Raw genomic sequence first — 25,849 nt, forward strand, 5'->3', positions numbered from 1 at the left:
TAGGGCTGAACAATATGCACTCGGAAAATATGCATTGCTGTTGTTGAGTGTTCCGATAAAAATATTTCTAACAATATAACGAATAATAAAAAAAAAACTTTAATCAACAATTTGTAAAAAAAAAATAATAATTTGTTCATGTAATGATCATACTAAAATAAACATATATAACTTTATAGGCTAGTTAACAAAAACAAATGTCAAGGTGCAAACATTTAGACTTTAAGCACCATGAATGACTGAAAACATTGGCAGAAATTCTGATTCTTATTGGCTCTTGTCATTTTCCTCTCGACTCATTGGAACTCAATTTGGAACCACCAATACAATTAAACAACAATTGTTTCATAAGTTTGAATCATATAAAATTGGCATATTTTATGGTTGCTCGGGCTAATGCGCACTCGAAAGGAACGAGATAACGGCTATAAATGAGGTTGGCATCGTTCTACACATTATCATCCTCTGGATAATGCTTTGTCAGATCATGCTGATCCTCTGAAGAAATCCACAACTTGGTCTTAATGATGAATCTCTTTCGGAAATAACAGTGACACTTGTTTACAAGTTTGTGGGCATTTGAGTAATTGCGGTCATGTGATTTGGATTTGACGGGACTGACCTCTCGATAGATTTATACAGATTCTAAAACTAAAAACCTTTAGTTTTCAAGTGTAGTTGGTTAATTTAAGAGAGCAGATGTCAAGCTTTATTTGGATATGCTTCTTATGTCTGTGAAGCAAGTATTCGCTGAAATTGTAATCGTTACGTTTGACTACCAAACTGTCGTGAAAGCACATGTCTGGTTCAAGCTTTTCCCCCGGAGAAAATGTCAGTCTATAGTGATCGATGATTGTCTCCTGTACTAGAAGGCGGGGCTTCATTCACCATATTGACTGTTACTTTTCCCCATTCAAAGCCATATAAGTGACATGTCTTGTGTATTCTCTTTGTTAAACCACACTCTTTCTGCGCAGAAGTTTGGTAAAAATCTGCGAACTTATGCAGAATGAGTTTGGGAGTATCATAACTAAAACCTTAATATAGAAAAAAAAAGTAATACCTTTTTAACTTGTATTTAATGTTTACAATGCAAATTTAATTAGATCCACTTAATTGGTAAACAAAGCAAGTCTCTCAAACAATATATCTACTAAAAGACAGAAAATATTACTTTACAAACTTTATTGTAAATAAATCATAAAAATATTTTCATGTTATTCAATAATATTACTGAAATAAATTTAAAAACTGAATACATATGAATTTGCACACGTATACACCAGTAAATAAACAGAATAAATGATGGGCTAAAAATCTGTTTAATTCTGTGCGCTTAGACTCCTTGTGGGCCTATTTAGTTAGGCTTGCAATTGCAGTTTATTTGTATCAAATGTGAGTTCATTTACAAAGATAAATGCAGATGTTTTATTAAGTATTGCCATTACTCTTAGATAATGTATTTGATTTTTTTTTATATGTTAGGATGTTGTTGTTAATGGTGCATTTTGTTAGTTTGCTTTTAACAGACAGTTGCCTAAAATATTCAGAGATAAACGTAATTAACAGTGACCCAAAATGTTGTTTGTATTGGGTGAAAATGTTTGGCTTCCCACTCGCTGCATGTTTAGTGCTCTGTGTTGCAGCTGGTAACACAAGCCCACGGAAGGTTTTTTTTTTTTTTTTTTTTGGACAAATATTTTATCCTTTTATGTGTCACTAATGAGTCTCGTTTTGATAATCATTGTAGATCTGAATTAAATAAGCTGCTCATGTTTTGATTTAAATTCTACTCATCGCAAACTTCAAGCTACAAGATGCTTTCTGTAATGGAAATATTAATGACAGTAATGTAATGTTTGCTAATGATCAGCACTTTTAGCACATGATCTTCAGTGCTTCCCACAGGTTAGAAATATAAATGCGCTGGTGGTCAAATTGAAACGCACCATTTACCCACGTCACTTAAATAGTTATCTATATTCGACAAACAAAACATAATTACATTTTACCAATAATTTTGTTTATTATGACTGTTATACACCTTTTTTTCAATTGGTTCAAGTAAAAAAATAAGACTCTTGAAATAAAAAAGAAATCTACTATTTCTTTTACTTTTTTTATTCTGGAGCCATTTACACCCACTGACAGGTAAAATCTGCTTCTCTTTCAAGTTCCGAGCACACTTAATTGCCAAAGCATTTTAGAAATGTATGAAATGTAATATATTTACATCATAAAACTTAAAAAATAATTAGCAAAAGAGAAATAAATGACACAAAAAGGAATAAAAACAGATAATATCTCTAAAAATTATAATAAATACAAGAATAAAACCTGATGATTGTTTAAATTAGGCAAATGTGTTGAATGATCATTACTAATAGTGTACATATATTTCACAGACAGTTAAGACCAGTTAAGACCTGTCAATTTGTCCTTTCTGAGTATATTGGATTGTTTTTCTGAGACATTTAGATTAAAGAATTAATTATTTTTATGTTTCTTTCTTGACTGTGCGCGTGCAGTCAGCTGCAAAGCCAAGCGAAAGTAGGCTTTAAAAAAAATACAGCTTATCAGTTAGTCTCCTAAAGTAGTCATCAGAAATGCATCACAGACCTCTTATGCTGGCTTGACGTAAGGCCAGTCAGGAGTTGAAACATGCAAAGCCGCGTCACTTTCCCACCCGGATCTCCAAACATCTGGAGCTGCTTAAAGCAGAACTGATGGCCCTGGAAAGTTGCACCCACACCCATTGCATAACTCTTCACACTTGTTCTCCCTCTCATACACTGACTTGTTCCTGCATACTTGTTTGTTTGTTTTTTATAGCAGGTTTTTTTTCTTCACCCTCTCTTTCCATTTTCGCCTCCTGCTCTTTTATGTAAAGACTCCAGAATTCCACATGGGCTTCACCTCTCTCTATACACTGGCTCCTCCCTGCCTGGCACAACTCCCGTTTACATTTTTTCTCTGTTCACCTACAAATACAGTCATAGCTCAGCCCACACAGATTCTGGACAAGTTTTACTAGATCTCTGAAATTCTTTTGAGTGGATTTATTAAAAAGGCTTTACGCAGCTGGGAAAAACGTATGGGGAAAATATGTTCAAATTATAGTTCAAATCTTGCAATAATCCTGTTGAGCTTTCTTGAGATTTTTGGAGAACAGTGACATTTTCTTAAATTTGTACCCTTTGGGCTCTGAATCCAGTGTTAGTCAGGAATATATAAAGATGAAACATCTTATGTAAACTAAATTTTAAGAGAGCTCACTAAATGTATGGCTCTATTTAATGTTCGGATTGCTTTATGAGGACATTGTTCAGTAATTTGTTCAGTTTTTTTCCCATTCGCAGAAGTGACTTGAGCTTGTGGAGCTATCACAAAAATTAATGCATCCCTCCTTGTTGTTTGTTATTTTTGTGCTTGTTATAGTGTTGTTTATGTATAATAATTCTATTCCTTTTTACATTAATTAGTTATTTTTAAAGCATGTGTATGCAATGTTTCTTTTTTTAAATGTGCAAAATTAAAATCAATAGTTTTTTTTTTTAAAAAGGGGAAAGCTTAAAGGTGCTTTATGTAAGTTTTTGACTCTTCTAAAGCATAAAATGCCAAGTAGAAAACAATGCTGAAGTCAGTTATTCTGCTTTAAAAATGTGCGTAACGTGCCAGAACGCTGTCTTTGTTTTGCTTCTTTTAACTCACCCAATGCCAGTTTTGCCAATTAAATTGCAGCACCTTGTTGGAAAACTGCTTATTTCATTAATTTATTCAGAAAGGCTCTTAAAACATGTGGATGTGACTGAAATGCAACCTACGGTGCACAGTAGCATACTCTGTAATGAGACGCAGATTCAGAGTTCCACATGAGGTGGTTATTAGTTAGCAAATAATAAAAATATAATTAACACAAGCATTAGCTGAGCAGGATACATTGTAACCCCGTGTCCTAACAACACGCTACGTGACTAGATTTGCAGTGATAAGCAATTTGGCTGTTCGCACCAGACGAAACACGACAGAAATTTAATTCAGAAGCACAGAATATGCACTCACTCACGAAATTGTAATGTTTATAATCTAATTAATACATATTAAACTTCTTTAACATTGTTAAATGAACATTTCGAATCGCTATGAGTTAGTATGCAGAGTTATATATCTAAAGTTTGATTTCAAACGGTTTAATTTATTTTCAACATCTGAGGTGAACTGTTTGCTGCTGCTTTGTATGGCAATAAATGTCATGTAAAACTGCATTCAAACTTACATTGTTAGCATTTAACACTGAATAAAGCATTTGAGGTGTACCTGAGGTAGTCATTGTCAGTTTTTTTTTGTTGTTCAGCTGCAAGAAATAGAAGTTGTTTGTAAAATAGCAGTTCGAGGTGTTGGTTAGGACAAAAACTCATTTTTAATATGGAAAATATTCCTTTGATCGCATGCCGGTGCTTTTGTCTAGAACACTGCTCCTTTTGGTCCTCAATCTGAACGCTTGCGTTTGTTTTTATAGAGGAATGTAATACTTAGTTCAACCGCTGGGTGTCAAACTTACATACTGCATTTTAAGTAAACTAGGTTTCCTCCTTTGCTAAAGATAATAATTTATTGGTTATCTTACAAACTATGTTGATTATAAACACTAATAAGGCAGCATGATATTAGAAAAAATCTGACATTGCAATATTTTGTTTTTCTGCAATATTTATTGCAGTTATGTTTTGCTTGAATTGCTCATTTTGGAAAGAACTCATTTTTTATTGACTGGAATGATTTCCTAGGCCAGATAATCTGCATAAGTTCACATAAATGTCTAACTTTATTCGAGAGCAAGTTGAATAATCAAATATAAGAAAATAAAACTGCAATACAATTTCATTGTTATCATTTCTTGAACACAGTTTATTAAAACACTAATTACTTAAAAACAAATCAAACAAGCACTCTTTCACTCTTTTAGGGTTAAACATCACAATCACTCAACAATATGGTTCCTAATCAGCTATAATTCCACTTAAATTTCCTGAGAGATGTGTAAACTGAATCTGAACTTGACATTGCAGATCTTGCGACGTAAAAATTGCGATATTGTGTAGCCCTAAACACCATCTTAACGGCTTTTAATTATATTAAATGCAAATTATAAATGACATTGGTGTTGACCAAATTTAGCACTGCTTTAAATTTCAGCACAAATATCTTTGTTTATAGCTGGCATTTCAGTTCAAGTAGCTGCAAGTTTAACAGCAATCTGTTTATGCAAAACAAATCACTACATGTAAGCCTTATCGGTTACTGAAACTCTAGATGGCTCAGTATTCTATAACATTTACGTGTTTGAGGCTATGTGTCGCAATCATCATGTCTGTACTTGACACTGTGACCCGTAGTTGTACCTGCCGAGATTAAACCTCTGTGATTTGTTATATATAGTTGGAACTTTTTAGAGATATGACAAGTTCACAGCATTCAGACAAAGGAGGGTTGAATGTTGTTTGTTGATCTGAAATATTTGAACATTAGGTACTGTTTAGATGTGCCATATTGACTAATGTTAACCATTAGCAAAGCGAAGCAACCCTCAGGTCTTTTGTTTGAACTGAGCAATGGTCATGCATTGTGGTCAATAAGCAGACATGCTTATTATCAGACCCTCCAGACCCTCTTCTATCAGTACTAACACCCCCCCGCGCATGACTCTGTGTGTTATTTACAAGTTCACAGCGTTATCTAGCTAACCACGGCCTCCCTCACACACACACACACAGAGCGCTGGGGCGAAGTATGGGAGATGGTTTGAGCGTCTGGTCAGTGCAATGGAAATCTGCTGACCGACAGTAATGCGCTGGGAAGATGGGAGAACAGACTTCCTGTATAAAAGAGCAGGCACACTGTCCACACATGCCACACATTCTCCTGTGTAAAAGCCGGCTGCTTAGAGTTTAAAGCATTGCTAGGTCCACACGGAATCTATGACTGCAGATTTTGAGCTCGTCGTTGAGTATTTATTTACTTATGTACGTTTAAGTATATAGTTATTCACTTTTTAATATTAATTTCAGTAATGTTATTGAATACTATGACAATGTTTATATAAGGTAAGCTCCGATCAGATAATAAAGAAAATAATCACTAAAACATTTTGTAAAAATTGGTAAAAAATGACTAACATTGCACTTTGGAAGCACTGCAAATGATGGAAGAATTTAACAAGTCTCAATGAAGAAAAAGTTAGGAGCATAGGCTATTCATTTGGTCATTTATCTCAATGTATTGTAGCACTGCTGATGAGCACACGTGCATCTTCCTCCATGTGTAACACTTGCGATAGGTTCATGAGGTTGGCCAGAGTGGCGAGTACTAATTGAGCAGGGAAATGTGATTATTGTCTGATACCGATCTCCGACTGATCGATCGCAGCGTTCTTGATTAAATGATTTCTGTACAATAGATTTTTTTTTATTTATTTAATTTGTTACATTTTTACAAAATTCTCAAAATAATTCAGCATAAATTCTCAATCTCAGATTTTGTTTTTGATAAAAATAAAAAGTCAGCTGATTCTGTCTGACCTTGTTGTTAATAATAATAATAATAATAATAATAATAATAATAATAATACATTTTATTTGTATAGCAAAAACAAACAAATATTAAGAAACAACATCAATGTCAGGTAAGATATAAAAATGGATAAGCAAATATAAAAAACAAAATGTTTAAGCAAATAGAAGAAAATAAACTACACGTATATGATTATTGCTTATTCTTATTATGCAAGGACTTATGATGTTTTGAAAACATGTTAACAAAGTGCTAAGATTACTGGAGTGATAAAAGGAGTGTGCAATAATTATCAAAGATAATAATGTCATTACAGATAACATGACATGGTTGCTCACTTTAAAATATTGCATCTTGAGATTTCAAAAGCACTCACTATGTGATGAATGCAGTTGGATTGACCCTATAATTCATACCTGTATGTAGGTTTCCCGACCTGACTGCTATTCATGCTGTTCTTTGTGCTGGACATAATGCATTTTTAGACTATTTAGTTTTTTTTCTTCCCCATGCAACTCGCAAACAAAGCAATAAAAGCTATTTTAAGTATGCCTAAACACTATATTCATGCTTTTAAGATGGCATGCCTGTTTTCATTTCTCCTCTCCATTCTCTCTCTCTCTCTCCATCTCTTTATTTTGCTCCATGTCTGCTTGCTACAAGTCATGTGACCTTGAAAAGGGGCGGGACTCTCTTTCTCTCTCTCTCCCTCCCTCTTTCTCTCAGCACATCAAACTCTTTGTTCTCTAGACGACGCCCATATCATGTCTGCTGTAGAGCAGCTCTGTCCCTGGCCTTGAAGTCAGCGTTCATTCCAACCTTCACACAAATTCACACTTTCTCACAGTGATTACAGATGTAGATTGTATTTTTACAGTTTTCTTTGTTGTTGGTGCTGATGTTGTGAAACCACCCCAACTCTACCATGATAGTGCTTAGATTCTCAAGGTCGTTGCATGCATGCAGGTGTGTGCATTCAGTCTGCTCGCCTCAGCTGTCTGTGTGTTACCCACGTAATGATCACCGCAGGCTTGATTTCCTGTGTTTTCATTTTGCTTCTCCGCCTCGTTCTGTCATTTCCTGAAAAAGTAGGGTGGATGTGTGCGTGTGTGCATGTCAGAGGCGAAGGAGTTCACCGTAAAGGCAATTACCATCAATAACACTATAGTTTTTTTTTTACTGTTTGGCTGTTTTGCAACTTTTGGCTGTAAATGATAAAATTCATACATCTAATTAGCAAATTCAATTAAAACAGCGCTGAGAAGCCATATGCTTAAATATTCAGTACCTTAAGCAATAAAATAAAGATCAAAGAATAGTACAAAGCAGTGTTAGAAAAAAAAGAGTTTGCAGTTTAGTAAAACAACCATGAATGTTTCTTGTCAGCATTTATTTTGATATTATCCATTTTATTGTTTTATTCAGCTTGTTTTCATGTATTTTTTTTTTTTTTATTAGATGGCATGATACTATCTATTGGCATTAGAGCCATGGGTTTGATTACCAGGGAATACATGTTCTAATAAGGCGTATGTTCAATAATTAAAGGTGCTGTATTTTTGACTCTTCTAAAGCATAAAAATACCTTAATATGTTAAAGAAACATGCCAAATATACATTCTTGTTTATCTGAAAAACAGAGCTGAAGTCAGTTATTGTGCTTTGAAAATGGGCTTTCCGTGCCACAACGCTGTCTTTGTTTTGGTTCTTTTAACTCGCCCAATGCCAGTTTAACCAATTGTATTTCAGCATCCTGGGTTGCCTTAAAGGAAAACATCGTATTTCATCATGCGCATGAGGTTAAAAAATTGGCAAATAATATGAATGCTATATTACCGTAAACATTAAGTGAGCAGGTTAAAATATAACCTTGTGTCCTAACAACACGCTATGTGAGGAAATTTGCAGTGATAAACAATTTGGCTTTTTACACCAGACAAAACATGACAAATTTAAATTTGCAGCCATTCAGAAGCACAGAATATGTACTCATTAACAAAATTGTAAGGTTTATAAACTATTTAATACATATTAAACCTCTTTAACATTATTAAATGTACATGCTGAATTACTGATGCGTGTTGGTTTTTAGTTACAGTTCTAAAGTTCAATTTCAAACGGTCTTATATTCAAACGGATTTATTTTCAAAATCTAAGGTAAACAATCTACTGCTGCTTTCAGTAATATGGCAATAATTGTCATGTGAAATGACATTCAAGCTCATATTATAAATATTAGCATTCAACACCGAATAAAGCACATGAGGTGTACCTGAGGTGATCATTGTCAGTTTTCTGTTGTTCAGCTGCAAGAAATAGAAGCCGTTTTTAATATATCAATTTGAGGTGTTGGTTAGAATATTCCTTCTATCATGTGTCGTTGCTTTAATTTAGAACACAATTTAAATCAGCCTTTAGGCTCGATGGTCAAACTCGATTGCTCCTTTTGGTCCTCAATCTGGCAACCTGCGCTTGCATTTGTTTTGATCCCAGGAGTACAATACCTAGTTAAGCCGCTGAGTGTCAAACTTACTTTCTGCACCTTTAAATACTTTCTTACGTACCATTCTTATGTACATTATACTTCTATACAAGTTGTAAGTATAAGTCTATTATGCATTTTATTTTTCTACAATATATATTGCAATATTGAATATAGTGTCACCTGATGAAATAAATAAGTTTTTTTGGAAAGATGAATGTATCTACAAAAACACATAATAAAGCAGCACAAACATTGAGAAATACAGTAGTGCAATGATACTGTACAAATAAAAGAAAACAGCACTTTATATCTTAAGTTAGTCAATATTCAGAAACATTAATTGTATTTGTCTATATACACACACACAATGAAGACTATAAAGTTAGAAATGTAAGTTCTTATACCCAAGTTTTTAAAACACATGAAAGCACATAAATAATAAATGTTTTCATAAATGTTGCAATCACTCAAATGTAGTTACTAGTCAATAATAATACTAAATTCACTAATTTGCAGATCCTATGATGCAACTATTGCACATGCGCACTATGCGATATCAATGCAGAGACAATATATTGTGCAGCCCAAATCTGTACTTCAGCTTATAGTTGTTCAATGTGCATTATTAGGGTTATGTGTTGTTGAAGAAACATAACATAATAACATTATCAAAGTTATTTCAGGGAAGCATCACTTTGACTTCTAAAAGTGAACAGCCATGTTGTACTATTGCTTAAAGCAAATGGGAATTTTTAATAATGTGGTCTTCATCCATACCACTTTTCACCTGTACAGTATTTACTTTATTCCAGACGTATGAGTGGATGCACCCATTGGAATCTTTTTATTACTTCCATTTGATTTTAAGACATTATAAACCGATTGCTACGCTGCTTGATCTTGCAAATTGACATTTTCATATTTTATTATTTTACTTTTTCTGTATAGTCATGAACACACTTGTTTGTAGAGCAGCTAGTTTGATCGTTTTCTGCCGTTTATTATTCCTAGTCCTTTTTCCCATAGGCAAGTGAATCAGAAGACGAGAGCACTTCTGCATTTTAGAATAAGGTTAATATAGTTTTATCAAACTGGAAGCATGAAGAACAATAAGGAAAATGAAAACACTTAAGACAGGGTCCACTTACTCTGCAGTCTTATTGCTTTCTTACCATGACTTTATTGCTTGGTCATAAAGCATTTCAGCACCCATACTGAAATCAGTACAGAGTTTTTGTTATCATTTTCAGAGAAGCACTTTGATATCTCTATATTTCTTGACGTGTGGAGATGTCTTTCAGAGAGTGTGCTAGTGGCCGGCATGCAAAGATACTTAGTCAAGTCACTCATTATTACACACCATTGCAATATGTCTATTACGATATGCACATTTAGGCCAATTTCAACATGGATTTTGTAGCCTCTATACATTATTTTTTTATAATGATGTGTGTGTGTTCACAATCTCCTTTTCCTTTCCTCCGCTTCAGTGATCAAAATCCCCAAAGACTAATGCTTTACAGAGAGATACTCAGTAGTGTTTTCTGACCTTGAGATGGGACGCCCCTGTCCTTTCACTTGTTCCCACTTCAGCTAGATTGTGATTGTGTTTTAGCTGGAGTGCTAATGTTAGGCTTTATCACAGTGTGTCTGTTGGAATCATTAGAGGACAGATTCGTCTGCTTGGGTGTTTTTTCTTCATTGTCATTGATAGCTAGATCCATTGCACTTGTGAGAAGTTGTCCTTTGCTTATGTTTTGTTATGATTTTAAGCAATTCTCTGGAAAACACCATTATGCTTGTTTTTATTATATTTTGTCATCGTTAGCCAACTTTTTTTTTTCTCTCAAGGAAATGCTAGCTTAGAGGTGAAGTGTTTCATTTTTAATTACCACACACTTTTTAATTAGATTATCCTTGCTAAATCTATCAAGATTTATGTTGGAATGTTCAAAAAGGGTAATATTATGATAAGGCCACAGCGGCAGAATTAAGCCATACAAATAAACATCTTGTTAGTTAGTTGAGTATCCGATTAATTAATGGTGATTTGAAAAAAATATAGTTAAAATAAAAATCATACTGTTGCAATTCAGTAAGTACAACAAACAAACAACACAATCCATCATGAACTGCGATTTGGTCACAGTTCTGTTTTGATACGTTTGTTGACTATTTGGATTTGTTGTATTTCTTTAATAACCAAAGGGTTATTAAAGTAACACCCTTGAATTGCATTTACAATAATAAATAAAGTAATTCCTGATGGTAATATTAAATGTTGTAATCAGTGCATTTTTACACCTCTTTGTGGTAATTTTGATTGAAAAGGTAGTTGTTGTATATTAGGTGTTGTTTATATTAGAAGGTGTGTATTAGGCTTGTTAAAGGCTTTTTGTTCAGACTTAATTTGACATTGGTATTTTTTATGATGGCCAAACTTTTGCCCCATTAAGGTTGAACTCTTCTGTAACTCCACATGTCATGTATTTTGAGTTGTGGTATAATTCCAATATAACAATATGTATAATCCTTAACCATATAATCCCAACTCAACATTGCAGATCTTTTTTTTTTTTTTTTTTTTTGTAATAAATTTCTATTAAATATCTCTGGGAAATAGGTTGTTTTTTATGCTAATTGGCTGTTTTGTTATCACTGACAGTGTAATGGCTGTAAAGCTGGTCAGCTGGTTGGTTTGATTTCTATTGTGGCTTTATTTTAATAGTTTCAGTTGCTTTGATAAAGGCAGTTTTCATTTGTGTTGGTTTGTTTCCTGGTGAACAGGAAGTTCATCTTTCGTTCATCTTTAATCTAATCCTTAAAGGTAACCCCATGACATGTATTAAGACTTGAATGACTTATTGTAAAAAAATTATCTTTACTACTGAAATGTGTAGTAAAAAACCAATGGAGACTTGCGTTACCCAAAAAGTGCATATTAATGGATGTTCTCGTTGAGCTACAGGTGCTACCTCTTGCTGTTTTTACCACAACATGACTTGAAATAAGAAGAAAAAAATGATATAATGCTCCAATGCACAGCTTTTGGTTGTAGTTTTCAGTCAAAGGTTTGATGGTCTTAAATACTAATGTTTTTTTTTTCTCCACCCCAGTTTAAATGATTTCAGATGTTGTATAAATTGCTATATTCACAGTTATTGATTTAGCAGATGCTTCTTATTTAAAGCATTTTACAAATGAGGATAAAAGAAGCACTTCAAATCACCAGAGAGCAGCAGTAAACAATAAACATGCAGACACTTGTCAACATCCGTCTTCGTTGCTGCGTCAGTCAGAGCTGAAGAAAACTGTACTGTACTGACTGGTTGCCAGGTCTCTGCATGAACTTTTGCTTTCAGCAACTGACTAGCATTTGCAAGTTTACATCCTGTCATTTTTTTACAGCACAAATTTCTCTTTGTGGCGAAACCCTGATGGTACAGCGTTTGGTTTTTAAGCATGAATGCTTGTATCTTGTATTCTTTACTTAACAAATAAGACTTTTCTCCAGAAGAAAAAAGCATTATTAGACAAACTGAAAATTTTCTTGCTCTGTTAAACATCATTTGGGAAATATAAAAAAAAAAGTAAAAAAAAAAATCAAAGACGGGCTAGAAATTTTGACTTCAACTGTATATCGCAAATAATATGGTAATTTTAGATTTTTCCAGTATCATGCAACCCTACATGAGATGGCATTGTATTGTATTCTTTTCTCTGCCTCTTATCATTAGGAAAGCAGCAAAGACGCACGTTGTTGCTTCTTTTTTTTCTTTTTTTTTTTGGTCATTTTTTCGTGAAAATTATGTTCAAGAGCAGCACAATGTGACATTGTATCGGTATTTTGCATTCCCTCTTGTGTTTCATTTAATAATAGTAACAAGTAGGTGGGTGCCAGTATGGGTGCAACCATCATCCAAAAATAATGGTAGCTTCCATAGTCTTAAATGTGTAAAAATGTGGATTTATTCAAAATTAAGATGTTGTTTTTACTGTAGAATTAAGATTCAATTTGAGTTTATTTGTTTAAAACCTTTCACAATTATTGTTTCAAAGCAGCTTTACAAAAGGTGAACATTATTGCATTACAATTACATTTGCAAAAGTTAAGATTATTAGTTACCTTAACTTTATTATTTACCAAGAACTAGGGCCAGACAGAATCTGCAGACAGTTTTTGCTAGTTCTGCTGAGAATTTTGTAAAAAATAAAAAATAAAATCTTTAGAGTTATGTAGATTTTAGGAGTATCATAACTAAAAGCTTAAAATATGAAATAAGTTAAATTTAAACGCGTATTTATTGTTTACAATGCAAATCAAATAAGATCCACTTATTTGGAAAACAAAGCAAAGTGTGGGCCTGCTAATAACTTTAAATAACTAGTAACTAATAGCTTTTATCAGTTAAAGTTACTAATATAAACATAGTTAACCTGCAGTTATTTAGCATATAGGTGATCTCCATGTGTAGATGTTTAATGAAGTGTATTAAGTGTTCATCAAGAGACCTCATTTACTCTATAATAAGGCATACAAGTCTTCAAAACAGCAAGGCAATTAAACAGAAAGCTTGTGCTGCGTTGTATTTACCCTGCATGAGCGTGACGTGTCATAGTGGGCATGTATTTCCATGTCACGTCCAGCCGTGAGACGTGTTATAATGACAAAACGTGCCTTTGATCTTCACACACAGTCTTTTGTCTTCATTCTCTGGCCACTTCCTGCTTGTTTCCTGCTTCCTTTGGAGGACAACAGCTCGGGAAATATCTCATCTGTGCTCATTTGGTCTCTTTGCACCACACTCGCTCCCTCTGATCAGACTCGTCACTCAGGTTCATTCTAACACACGCACGCACACACACACACAAAGACTGTTTCGAATGGTCTGTTTACCCAGACAGAGAATCGTGTCACATTCCTCTTTACATGTGAATGTGCACCACATTCATTGATGTTCACACTGTGCCTCTTGTGGCCATCAGTGTGCATCACAGCATAAGTGAATCCCTCCCCCACCCTTAACCCATGTGGAAACATTTTCAATGCCCCAAAATACAAAACACTAGCAGTAGTGGAAACATGGCGTTCCACTGAAGAGGAAGAAGGCTGCTCACAGTGTTTAAGCTTGTGCCAGGGAATCGTCAAATGTTTACAGAAGACTCATTCCTGTTTTTCTTCAGTCTTTTTTGAATAGTTTATACTTATTGTCAAAAATAATAAACTCTTTGTCTGCTAAATTGGACCTCGGATTACCGTTTTCGCATGTGCAAGTATTATTAGTAAAGATATTATAAATTGGTTTTAGTAAACAGTTCAGTATTTAATATAGTTAAATTAGACAATTAGTTCACTTCTGCATTCATTTATTTACACGTTTGGTCTTTTTTTATGCATTTTAATCAAATTTTTGTCATTTGAGTCCATTTGGATTGTTTGAATCATTATTAATTCATAATAATAATTTGATTATTAATCATTATAATTGCATTCAGGGCTGCACGATATTGGAAATCCAACATTGCGATCTTTTCTATTCTGGGGTATATGTAATAATAGATCATTTTAAGGGATGTAAACAAAAACAATGGTGCCAACCTGTTTCCTGTTTTACATTCTTAATTTCTTTAGCTTCCGAGAATCCAAAAAGGGCCACATATTGATAAGGTTATGATAGCTGTTTTAACATTTAATTTATGATTGAATTTGCTCTTGTTACAGTTATACAATAGTTTAATAACAAGCAGGAAATGTTCATGGGACAATGACATGACCACATTGAAATGGTCTAGTGGAATACAATTTCACTAAATTTATTGAACAACTGTTTGGAAAGAATTAAGAATTAGATATAATATTTATTATTAATTTAATGAAAATGAATAGATTGATTGGCATGATTCTGACGGGGATGGGTGTGCATATGCGTATAATATAAGAAACTATCATCTATTCAATAATGAAAAATAAACAAATTAAATGAACAATTTTATTGTTTTTCAAGGTGTCGAACTGTTTTCAGGTATACAGTAATTGAATAATCAAAGGTAAAATAATACTGCATAGTCTTCATTTTATAAAAAGATTAAATACAATTAATTGTTATTAATTTGTCAATGTTACTAACTATACTATTTATTAGGCCTGAATGATTTTTAAAACCTTCACATAGTCAAAGGCCTAAAAAACTTGCAAAATGATCAGTTATAATCTAGACTTCACATTGTATATACTCGCGATGTGACTATTGCGAACGATCACATTGAAATATCAATGCTGAGTCGGTGTCAATAGCCTAGTTGTTAAGCGCGCCGACATATAGCACCATGGTGCTCACGGCGACCCGAGTTCGATTCCCGGCTCAAGGTCCTATGCCGACCCTTCCCCTCTCTCTGGTCCTAATACTTTCCTGTCTGTCCTCCACTATCCTATCCCAATAAAGGGTGAAAAAACCCTTAAACATAATTATAAAAAAAAAAGAAATATCAATGCTGAAATGATATATTGCGCAGCTCTAATTGCATTATTAAATGATTTCAGAAGGATAATCTGATGATTAAAATAATAATTAATGTTCTTAATGATTTTGTTTTTGTTTTTTTAAACAGAATGTTGTACTTTCATTTATTATAATTTAATTATTTTTTAAGACAACTTATTTTGCCAAAAGATAGACTTTGTATTACAAAAATTCCCAATATGTTTGTCCATTACTATTAGTAGTATCAATAATTTACATAGCTACATAATAATGAAACTGAAATCTCACACGGTGAATCAGGAATTTTTAGAGGCCTGTGTGTGTGTGGCAGGGCCTAATTTCTCTGTATGTGTGTGCAAGCTGTAACACAGATACATGCCAGATTCCCTCACGATCACAGATTGTGGGCTCTTATCTGGGCCAAATATCTTCCCTTTCTCTCTGTAATATTTCAGTTGGGCATTTCAAAAATTCAACAAAAAAAAAAATCTAAGGTGTTACTGACTCGATTCAGGACCTGTCTGAAATACAGCTGCTTTCAGATCAGCACTTTCAGAGTTTCTAGATTGTAGGGAACTAGCACCTTGCTTCAGTGTGGTTTTTTTGACTACATAAAAACAAAATGTAATATGACTGGTTGAAATGTAATATGTAATATGCATGGCATATGATTGCTCAATGACATGCAGTGGCCAGAAGCAAATCTTGCACCACTAGCAATACATTGTCCTGCTTGATTGTCAAGCATTGATACCTATTGCCCCCTCCCCCCCTCCCCCCGTTGAAAACAAACTGGGCATCTTGTTATTGGTGTAAAACAACCTTAAAAGTTAGCCTCTGTGTACATCTGAGAGCAGAGCCCACTGGATTCAAACAAAAACACAGCAATCCTAAGGGATGAAATGAGGCTTGTTTGTACGTTTATTGATTTGAAATGCTTTCACGTGAAAAAGAGAGTCATGCTTCAGATAAGCTTTTGTTTATGTCAGACTCCTCTAAAGCACAATTCCAGCTGTAAAGACGGCTCATATTGGACTGTTAAAAGAAAACATGGTGTGTGTGTGTGTGTGTGTGTGTGTGTGTGTGTGTGTGTGTGTGTGTGTGTGTTATATTTCTCTTCTCATCATTCTCTTCAGTGGTTCCTATGATGCTTTTTGTTTCTTTTTTTTATATCTCTTAAATCTCTTGCTATTTTCTCTGCGATTCAGGGAAATCATGAGTCATGTTGTGCTTCAGAACAGAGCTTTTAAAAGGACTTGCTTGATGTACACTGATTTGACTTGATTTCCGTTTCCTCGCTCAATGTATTGAGATACCAGAGGTTGGGTAATGTGCTGTGCCTAATGAAAAGGGGTCAGAGGTCAATTGTGTGCGTAAAATGTAATCGTAACCATTAAAGTGGACTTTAGGAGAGGTCAGTCTAATAAACTTGCCTGCATCCAGTGGCTTGCAAAGTTTTAAGCGTGCGCAGAAATAGTTAGAGGAAGCTTTGGATGGAACTGATGTTGTTGGTTAACTTCCTGTCACATTTTGTTTCTTGGTTTTGTTTTCTCAGTGTGCTCTGGAGAGACGAGAACTGTAAGATACGAGAGCTTAGGGCTGGGCGATACAGCAAAAAAAATATTCATGATATAATGTTTCATATCACTTGGTATTGATAATTATTGTTTGTTTGTTTGTTTTTTCATTACATTTAGAAATATAAGGATTTGTTAATTAACCACTTTATTTTAATTTACTAATGTTACTAAGGCATATAGTTTTTTTTTATTCAAAAACAAAACAAAAAGATCAATAAAGGTTTATTTATGTAGCACCTTTCACAGACATTGAGTCAAAAAGTGCTTTACAAAAAGAAACAGGTAAAAGAACACTTGACAATAAAAGAAGACATGTTAAAACATTAAAACTAATTAAATATCCAAATACAGAAACACTAATACTGTTAATTAAAAGCTTGACCAAAAAAGTGTGTCTTTTAAATGCTTTTTTATAAATATAGTTTTATAAAAATATTAGTGTTAAAGAGACTCTTAAACTTGGTAAATAAAATGTTACAAAGTGTGCGATGGCAAAGTGTAATCGCTAAACATTCAACGCAAACTTTATGGTAGATGAACATCTGTAAGGTGTCAATAATAATGATACAGTAAATCTCAAACTTCGTAAACAACAAATTATGATAATCAAATCTGGGCTTTCAAGTAAAGGAACCAACCGTCATTATATAAGTACATATTGCAACATTACAATTTGTGAAGTTGAATGACGATATTACCCCTGTGCTTACAAAAATCTTTCAGATGGGGTGCTGGTTGCTGGGATGCACAAGAAAAGAAACCAAAAAGCCAGTCTCGCGACATCCCTACATCCTTTTTTATTTACGATCTCCTTACTGCTGCTATGCACAGTACTCATTTTCATGTGTGCTGTCATTCTGACCTGAGGTGGCAATGTTAAAATCCAAAAAGAGTTCATTCACATATTGCCTATGAAAGCATGTGAAACATGGCGCAGCATGTGGTTTCATTCACCATTTTTATAGTGCTCTACGCTCGTGCTCCCCTGGCGTCTTGTAACTAGTCTATCATCAACCTTTTTTTCAGAGGATGACAAACGGACAAACCATTGCTGCAGTTAAGATACAAGTTTTACTTATGGAGAAACGTTATAAAGCAGTGCAGTTTTTTGGGTGATCTGTGTTTGTCTAGTAATTAGTCTATTGTTATTACTGAAATGTGTTCCCTACAAAGTGCTAAGCAGATTGGTTCGTTCTAGTTACGTGAATTATGGTGCGCTTGCGACATTTTGAAAACTTAAGGGGCCCTATCATACACGCGGCGCAATGCGGCACAAGGCGCTTCGCAAATGTTATTTGCCAGTTTCAGCTTGACGCAAGTGTCGTTTTGCTGTTTTGCACCACGTTGTTTAAATAGCAAATGCATTTGCGCTCATATGTGCGCCCATAGGCGTTCTGGTCTAAAAAGGAAGGCGTTCTGAGGCGCGTTGCTATTTTGAGAAACTATAATAAATTTTTCAATAGAACAAAACAAACCCGGTCTAAACTTCAGCGCAGAGTTGCTCCTCGCTTACACACTGCTTAATACACACAAGATGTAGAGCAATATGCAAATATCTTTATATGAAAAAAATAAAATATTAAGGATATATATAGGATATAATAAGAATATATATAGGATATAAATATAAAGGATTAAAATATTAAAAAACATTATTTTCTAGCCTACATAAATATGAAAAACCACTGCTTTTATGCCTTTTTTTAAGCCTTTTTCAGTTTATTCATAACAATTTTGTATAATTTTATTATTATTAGCAGTATTATTTATTATATCCATATTTATATTTGTTTTATTATAAACAAGCTTAGATTTGCCCACCAACAGGTTTTAGACCATATGAGGCACAGCATGTGTTTTAGGATATAACTCAGGTTTTCGAACACACTTCATTATTATTTTTCATTTATTTGTTTGCTGGAAATTAGAACTGAATTAAGAAATAGTTTTGAAACAAATATTTGAGCTTAACAAATTAAATAAATTTTTCATAGGCTAATTGATGTCTGTGCGTAAAGGTGAAAGTAGATCATTTATTTCTCATTTTTGCGCGGTAGATGCTCTGTTTAACTGTTTTCTGTCAAAAAAAAACTGCTAACTGTTAATTGTTTGCTTATGAAATGCTCAGTTTTTCCACTTACACTTACTTTACGTCATGTAAATAGCAAATGTGCTTATGGCGCGACGCAAGGCTCTTAAAGGGAATGGGAGATGAGACTCTGATTAGTTTATTCTCAAAACACATCTATAACTCATTAAGAAAATAAACTTAACCCTTTCATACCATGCGCCATGGCGCAAAGCGGATTTTCCGCTTGGACCGTCAAAAGAGCCCAAGATGTTTTCAACTAGAGCATGTCACGGTTACACCGCTCCCTATTTGTGCAAGCCGTGCAGCAAACAGCAGACACATTTTAATAGAACTCTAGCGCTTCATACCAAACTTTTTTTTTTTTTTTAATTGTTAACAATGGTGTCAGGTCAATATATAATGATTCTGTTTTATCTGCCCAGCCCTACGAGAACATTACATATTTTTATTGTTTAATGAGCTTTTTAACAGTGAAAAACAAAAAAGCTTAGAATTTTGAGAAACAGATTCTGCAGATGGTTTATATTATTGAAGTTTAGTCACTGACTGACTTGTTTTTCTTTTATTTCCTTCCATTTCTGTTTCACTATTCCTTTGGGGTTTTAATAGTTTTATTTACTTTATTATTATTATATTATTATTATTATTACTATTCTTACTTTAAGACTACCTGTTTACTATAACAATAAAAACTTCTACCACATTTCCTTAAAGTTAATCTAAACTTTCGTGTTAATTGGTTGTCATGAAGATGCTTGAGGTTTCAAGAGTATGGGGTTTGGTGGTAATATTTCTTAAATGAAAAATGCTGGTGAAGTAGATGGAGACTGTGTGTTTGTGTTCTCATGTACAGTCAGTGACAGATGCTAAAAACACAAGCGTCACGCAAGCTTGACTGTGAGGTAAACACAACTGCATCAATCACTCATGCAGAACATTTGAAGTTGTGTTTCTGTGGTGACTACAAAAAATAGCCCATATAGCGGTTTGTTTTGGTGTACAGAATAAGAATTGGACAGACTAAATTTTATTGTAGATCGTAAATTCTATTTTTATTACTGGATTCTGAATTCTAGCCGTGTTTTACACCTCACAGTACTGGTACAAATATTTCCTGAAAAAAAAAGCTTGGTAATCTGTTGTCCTGTAATGTGACCAGTATATTCCATTGTGTTTTCTAGATGTCGGCGAGCAGAAAACCGTTATGCGGTGGACAGAGCTGCCATCATCAGTCACTGGAACTGGCTGCAAGCCCAAGTCTCAGACCTGGAGTACCGAATACGCCAACAGACTGACATTTACAGACAAATCCGCTCCAGCAAGGTGTGCACAGATAAACAGACATAAACAACTGATATAGTTTGAATCAACTGATATAGTTTAAAAAGAACCTATTATGCATATTAAGTCATATGTGTTCTCAAAATGGGTCTGTGATGCTTCAGCTCCAAACACCCCACAGATCTTTTTTTTTTTTTTTTTTTTTTACCATGCTGTAAATGTACATTTTAGAGCAGAACAGGTTTTTTTTCTCTCTGTCACTTGCATGCAAATAAGCTGCGGCTCCCTTTTACTTTCCAGAAGGTGAAGTACATCCATAGCGCACAGAGATCAGCTGTCAGTACATGTAGTGTGAGATTTAGACTAGCTCTTTTTAGCATTAATTAACAGCAGAGAACTAAACAGCATGGAAACAAATGTTACATCTGTGAACGCTCAGATTAAATCTGTCTTAAAATGACAGAAGCATGCTATAAACATACACTACCTACTGTTGTCTGTACTGTTAATATGACTACTTAACCAGACTACTAAAGAAAAATAGAAATTACTCTATGCTTAAGTAGCTTAATGCAATAGTTTACCCAAAAATAAAAGTTCTGTCATGATTTACCCATACTTTCTTTTTTCTGTTGAACTAAAAAGAAGATACTTTGAAGAAAGCTAAAGATTATTTTTATTTATGGAAATCAGTGATTACTGGTCTCTTCGCTTTATTTTGTCTTCAGCAGAAAAAAGAAAACCTTCATAAAGGTTAAATATTTAAATTTTTGGGTAAACTAGATCTTTAATATCAATATTCAGTGGTGCTGACTGATCTGTGGTAATAGGACCAATCTTTGTCAGGCTAGGAGAAATCTGAAACATTGCATTGCAGGCTACATTTACAAAACAACAATGTAGCCAATAATAAACAGGTTTTCACTTGCTCTTTAAAAAAAGATCTGCATTTACAAACTTGTGAAAATGGAAAAACACTAAATGCCAGGTTTTGGTGCTGTCACCTTTTTAGTAAACAGTGTCTTTAAGGAAGTGATGACAACTACACAATCTGCCATTGATTTGCGAGCTTGCTTGCCTATTATCTACACCTCCCTAAATATATATCATGTATGTGCATGATTACATTGTTTTCAAAGACTCAAAGGGTGTGCACTCGGACATGACAGTGTTAGCATTTTTCATTCAGTCATTTTTTATTTTAAAAATAACCCTTTATTAATTAGGAATCACCACAGTGGAGTGAACCGTCAACTTATCCAGCATATGTTTTATGCAGCAGATGCACTTTCAGCTCCAGCCCATCACTGGAAAACACCTACACAATACAATACACTATTTATTTATAAAGCACATTTAAAAACAACCAAGGTTGACCAAAGTGCTGTACATAGGAGTACTGAAGACAGAGAAGAAAGCAGAATATAAAAGAAACATTTAACAAATAAAAGCAATAAAACAGTGATCAATGAGTATTAAAAGCGAGCGAAAACAGATAGGTCTTTAAACCAGACTTAAGCACAGAAATGGAGGGGGAAAGTCTTATATGAGTTGGTAGAGTGTTCCAGAGTTTAGGACCAGCAACAGCAAACGCTTGATCACCTCGTGTATTTAAGGTGTGTTTTGGGCACAGTGAGAAAATTTAGATCATAAGATCTCAGTGATTGAGAGGGGGAATACGGACAAAACAAGTCAGTAAGGTGCTGAGTAGGGATGTAACGATAAGAGATTTTGGTTGTACGATTATAGTCAGAGGAATAATCACGGTTATCACGATTATCATGCATTCTTTCATTTCAAAATACTACTAGTTTAGAAAATCACATGAAATCTGCTTTTATTTTAAAGTGTTATCAGTAACACATTAACACAGCACAAAATAGCAATAAAAAACAAACAATATAAACCATTTATCTTTGGACTTAAATAAGTGAAACATGCTTTTGGCATTTAAACATTAGTAATAATTTTACACTGAAAATAAATGACAGAACAAAAATAAATAAATAGTTTTGTCTAATGTAAATTTAAGCATCATATTAGTTAAGTATTTCCCTTTTAAATAGAATGCAGTCAGGATTGCTGAACCCCTTTCAGGAAGGCACTAATATGCACGCAAATATCGATACTTGCGGGTGCCAGAGAGTAGTCTAGCAGCTGCATTTTGTACCAGCTGCAGACGAGAGAGAAGACTGAAAAATACCAAAATAGAGAGAGTTACAGTAATCCAGACATGGTGTTACTCATTCATTCTCATTCACACATAAATAACGGACAATTTAGCTTACTTAATTTTCCAATACATGTTAGCATTTAAATAAAAAAAATGCTTTTAGTCCAAAAATGCAAACAGTCCGTTTTTTTTTTTTTTTTTTTTTTTTTTTTTTTTTTTTTTTTTTGATAATGTTGCGTAAATTTAAACTGTCATTTAAATGACCTGTTAGATGCTGCTTTCTGGTTTATGGGGATCATAAAAAGAGTGGGTGCATTTTTAGCATTACAGGCTGGTTGTTTACACACACTGTGGACACACATCAGAGTTCAAACACCATGTAAAATTAAATTGTGCCTAATAGGTCCCCTTTAAGTTTTCACCCAGTAATGGTGGCATCTGCCTCAGTAACTTGGCAACACAAGTGCTCTCTCTTGTTCCTGTGGTGAAGTGTACTCTTGTGGGATTGTTGTTTCATGTTTCTTCTACTTGCTGTTTTTGTTTCAAATCACTGCTTCTCCAAATCTTGCTCCCATTGTTTGATTTATGCTGAAATTAATCATAGCCATATTATCCTTGCATGTTAATTGATAGCTGTGTTTTAAGATTGTTTTGATTTACACTTAAAGTATATATTAGGCACACATCAATATGTATAAAGTAAGTGTATTTTAAAAATCTGCATTAAAAAAAAATTTATATATATATATATATATATATATATATATATATATATATATATATATATATATATATATATAAATATAAAAATTGTCATGCCTTATACAAATGCATTAAGCAGCAGAACTACCTTTAACATGTTTAAGAGTCATTATGTTCAGAACACAGTAACTCTAAAACCAATTTAATTTGAAATTGCAGATCTTAAAAATGTGTCATTTAAACATTGCTATCAGAAACCCAATCTTTTATGTCCTTTAAGGCAGATGAATGCTTTTCTAAAGTAGGAAAAGAGAGTTTTTGACAGTTGAGGGAAGACCGCGTCTCCAAATGTTCTGGTTTATAGTTTGTGTGTGTGTGTGTGTTTGGTTTTTTTTTGTAGGGCTCTGCAGTTCTTGGGGAGAGCTCAGTGTGCGAGTCAGTACCAGAGGACAGCAATGACTCGAGGACAAACACCATTACCTGCCCTGTCCCACGGGTAAGACCAAGAGCACAGACCCATGACCACACTGAAAAACAGTGAACAAACTACCAACATCATTAATGCACTTCTGAACTCGATTTAACTTGTTTCAAGACAATGTACATGTCCATTCTGAATATAATCTTGTTACACATGATTGTAAGAAATCAATCTATCTATAAAACAGCCTTGTGTTTAAATCCTATGCAAACAGATAACATGCTCATGATAGTGGCCCACACACTGCCCAAGAGAATGCTGAGATTGTTGAGTGAGGGGATTGAGATGAGAGGCCGTAAACACTCAATCTCTTTGTCTGTCCTATGCAAAGCGCTGCTGACCTTTTCATCCATTCAGGGTAGTGAAGAAATGCAGCAAGAACCATTCAACTCCTTCAAGCCAACTCATGGGGAAAATGACTGGGATGTCCTTTCCAAACTTACATTGGTTTTTTTGTTGTTTGTCTGTCTTTTTAGGAGCATGATGTTGTTGGCGTGGAAGCGTCACTATCTTCTAATGGTATTGTCACAGAAACAGGCTTGAGGAAAAGCTGTGGACCCATTAGGCAAGTCAATGGTGTTATCAACAGGTATGGAACACATCAATTCAAGGAAACAATGGATGTAGTGAAATAAAATCTGAAAATTAAAGACTGCTAATTCTGGATGCACTTGGCCAAAACTGGAAACATCATTTTATATTTACTTAATTATTTATTTTTCAAATAATATAGAGTAATTTTGCTTAATATAAATAAATTCCATAAATCAGCTTAAATTCCCTCTTGATCTTTACTAATCATGGCCTTCTAATCATCCCCATCCACTGAATTGGCTCCATCACTGTCTCTCCACTACACCTATAGCCGGTGTGTGGTGAGCGCACTGGCGCCGTTGTCCTGTGGCTGCCGTTGCATCATCCAAGGGGATGCCGCACACTGGTGGTGGTGTGGAGAGACCCCCCTTCATGATTGTGAAGCACTAAATGCACTATATAAATACACACATTACATTACAAAACTTAAATTATACAGATTGTTTGTTTTGGTTGTTGTTGTTTTTCCCAAACAAAAGCTGATAAAATGAATGTTTTATTCACACTAGTGAGTTTTACCAGTGTTTAACAAATTTTACCAGCATTGCTATGACAGCACATCAGCGGTATTGCAAGTAGCAGGCACAAGTATACTAAATAGAAATGTTTGTTCAGTGTTTTCCGATTAGAGTGTGCAGTTCATGCATAGATAAGTGTATGTACAATAGTGTAATATGTTCAAATATAAATTCAAAGATATAACTTAGACTCTGGTGAGTGAAACAAACACACTGAACAATGTGAGACACATCATTGCCTTTTTTTGGCCATTAAACAGTATGTGCATTATTTCATATAGTAAGTAAATCTAATTGCTAATAATAATTATAATAATTATAATAGTAGTAAAATTACAAAGATTTACTAGCTTGCTTCATTGATTTTCTTTTCGGCTTAGTCTCTTTATTAATCAGGGGTCACCACTGCAGAATGAACCACTAACTTATCCAGCATATGTTTTTTACACAGTGGATGCCCTTCCAGTGTTTTCCAACACTGGGAAACATCCATATACACATTCACACACTATATGGCCAATGTAGTTAATCAATTCACCTATAGCGCATGTCTTTGGACTTGTGGGGGAAACCGGAGCACCCGGAGGAAACCCACCCAAACACAAGGAGAACATGCAAACTCCACACAGAAATGCCAACTTCCAGCGACAAACTTCATGTGAGGCGATCATGTGACCCACAGTGACTCCCTTTATTAGCACCACCAACATGTAATTACCGTCAAGCTGCTCTCATCATAAACATATTATGCAAAATTTAATTGAAAAAAATCATATTTAATTTTTAAACCAATGTTTTTGTAAACTTAATTATTGTAATTAGTTTTTGTATTGTACCCTACAGCTTTTCCACCTTTTCCCCCCCGACCCAAGGCTTTTATTTTGATAGAAA

General features: G+C 34.2%; 1 protein-coding gene across 2 annotated transcripts in view; it reads left to right on the plus strand.

Annotated features, from left to right (window-relative positions):
• Positions 1–25,849, plus strand: part of kansl1b (KAT8 regulatory NSL complex subunit 1b) — a 97,015-nt gene that overhangs the window by 48,141 nt on the left and 23,025 nt on the right. For both annotated transcript variants that reach the window (XM_068218891.2, XM_005171596.6), the window contains 3 exons: positions 20,391–20,532; positions 23,766–23,861; positions 24,323–24,435. In XM_068218891.2, the coding sequence (XP_068074992.1) occupies positions 20,391–20,532; positions 23,766–23,861; positions 24,323–24,435 (351 nt within the window). The remainder of the gene's footprint in view (positions 1–20,390; positions 20,533–23,765; positions 23,862–24,322; positions 24,436–25,849) is intronic.

The sequence above is a fragment of the Danio rerio genome, chromosome 3, assembly GCF_049306965.1.
Source record: "Danio rerio strain Tuebingen ecotype United States chromosome 3, GRCz12tu, whole genome shotgun sequence".
Lineage (NCBI taxonomy): Eukaryota > Metazoa > Chordata > Actinopteri > Cypriniformes > Danionidae > Danio > Danio rerio.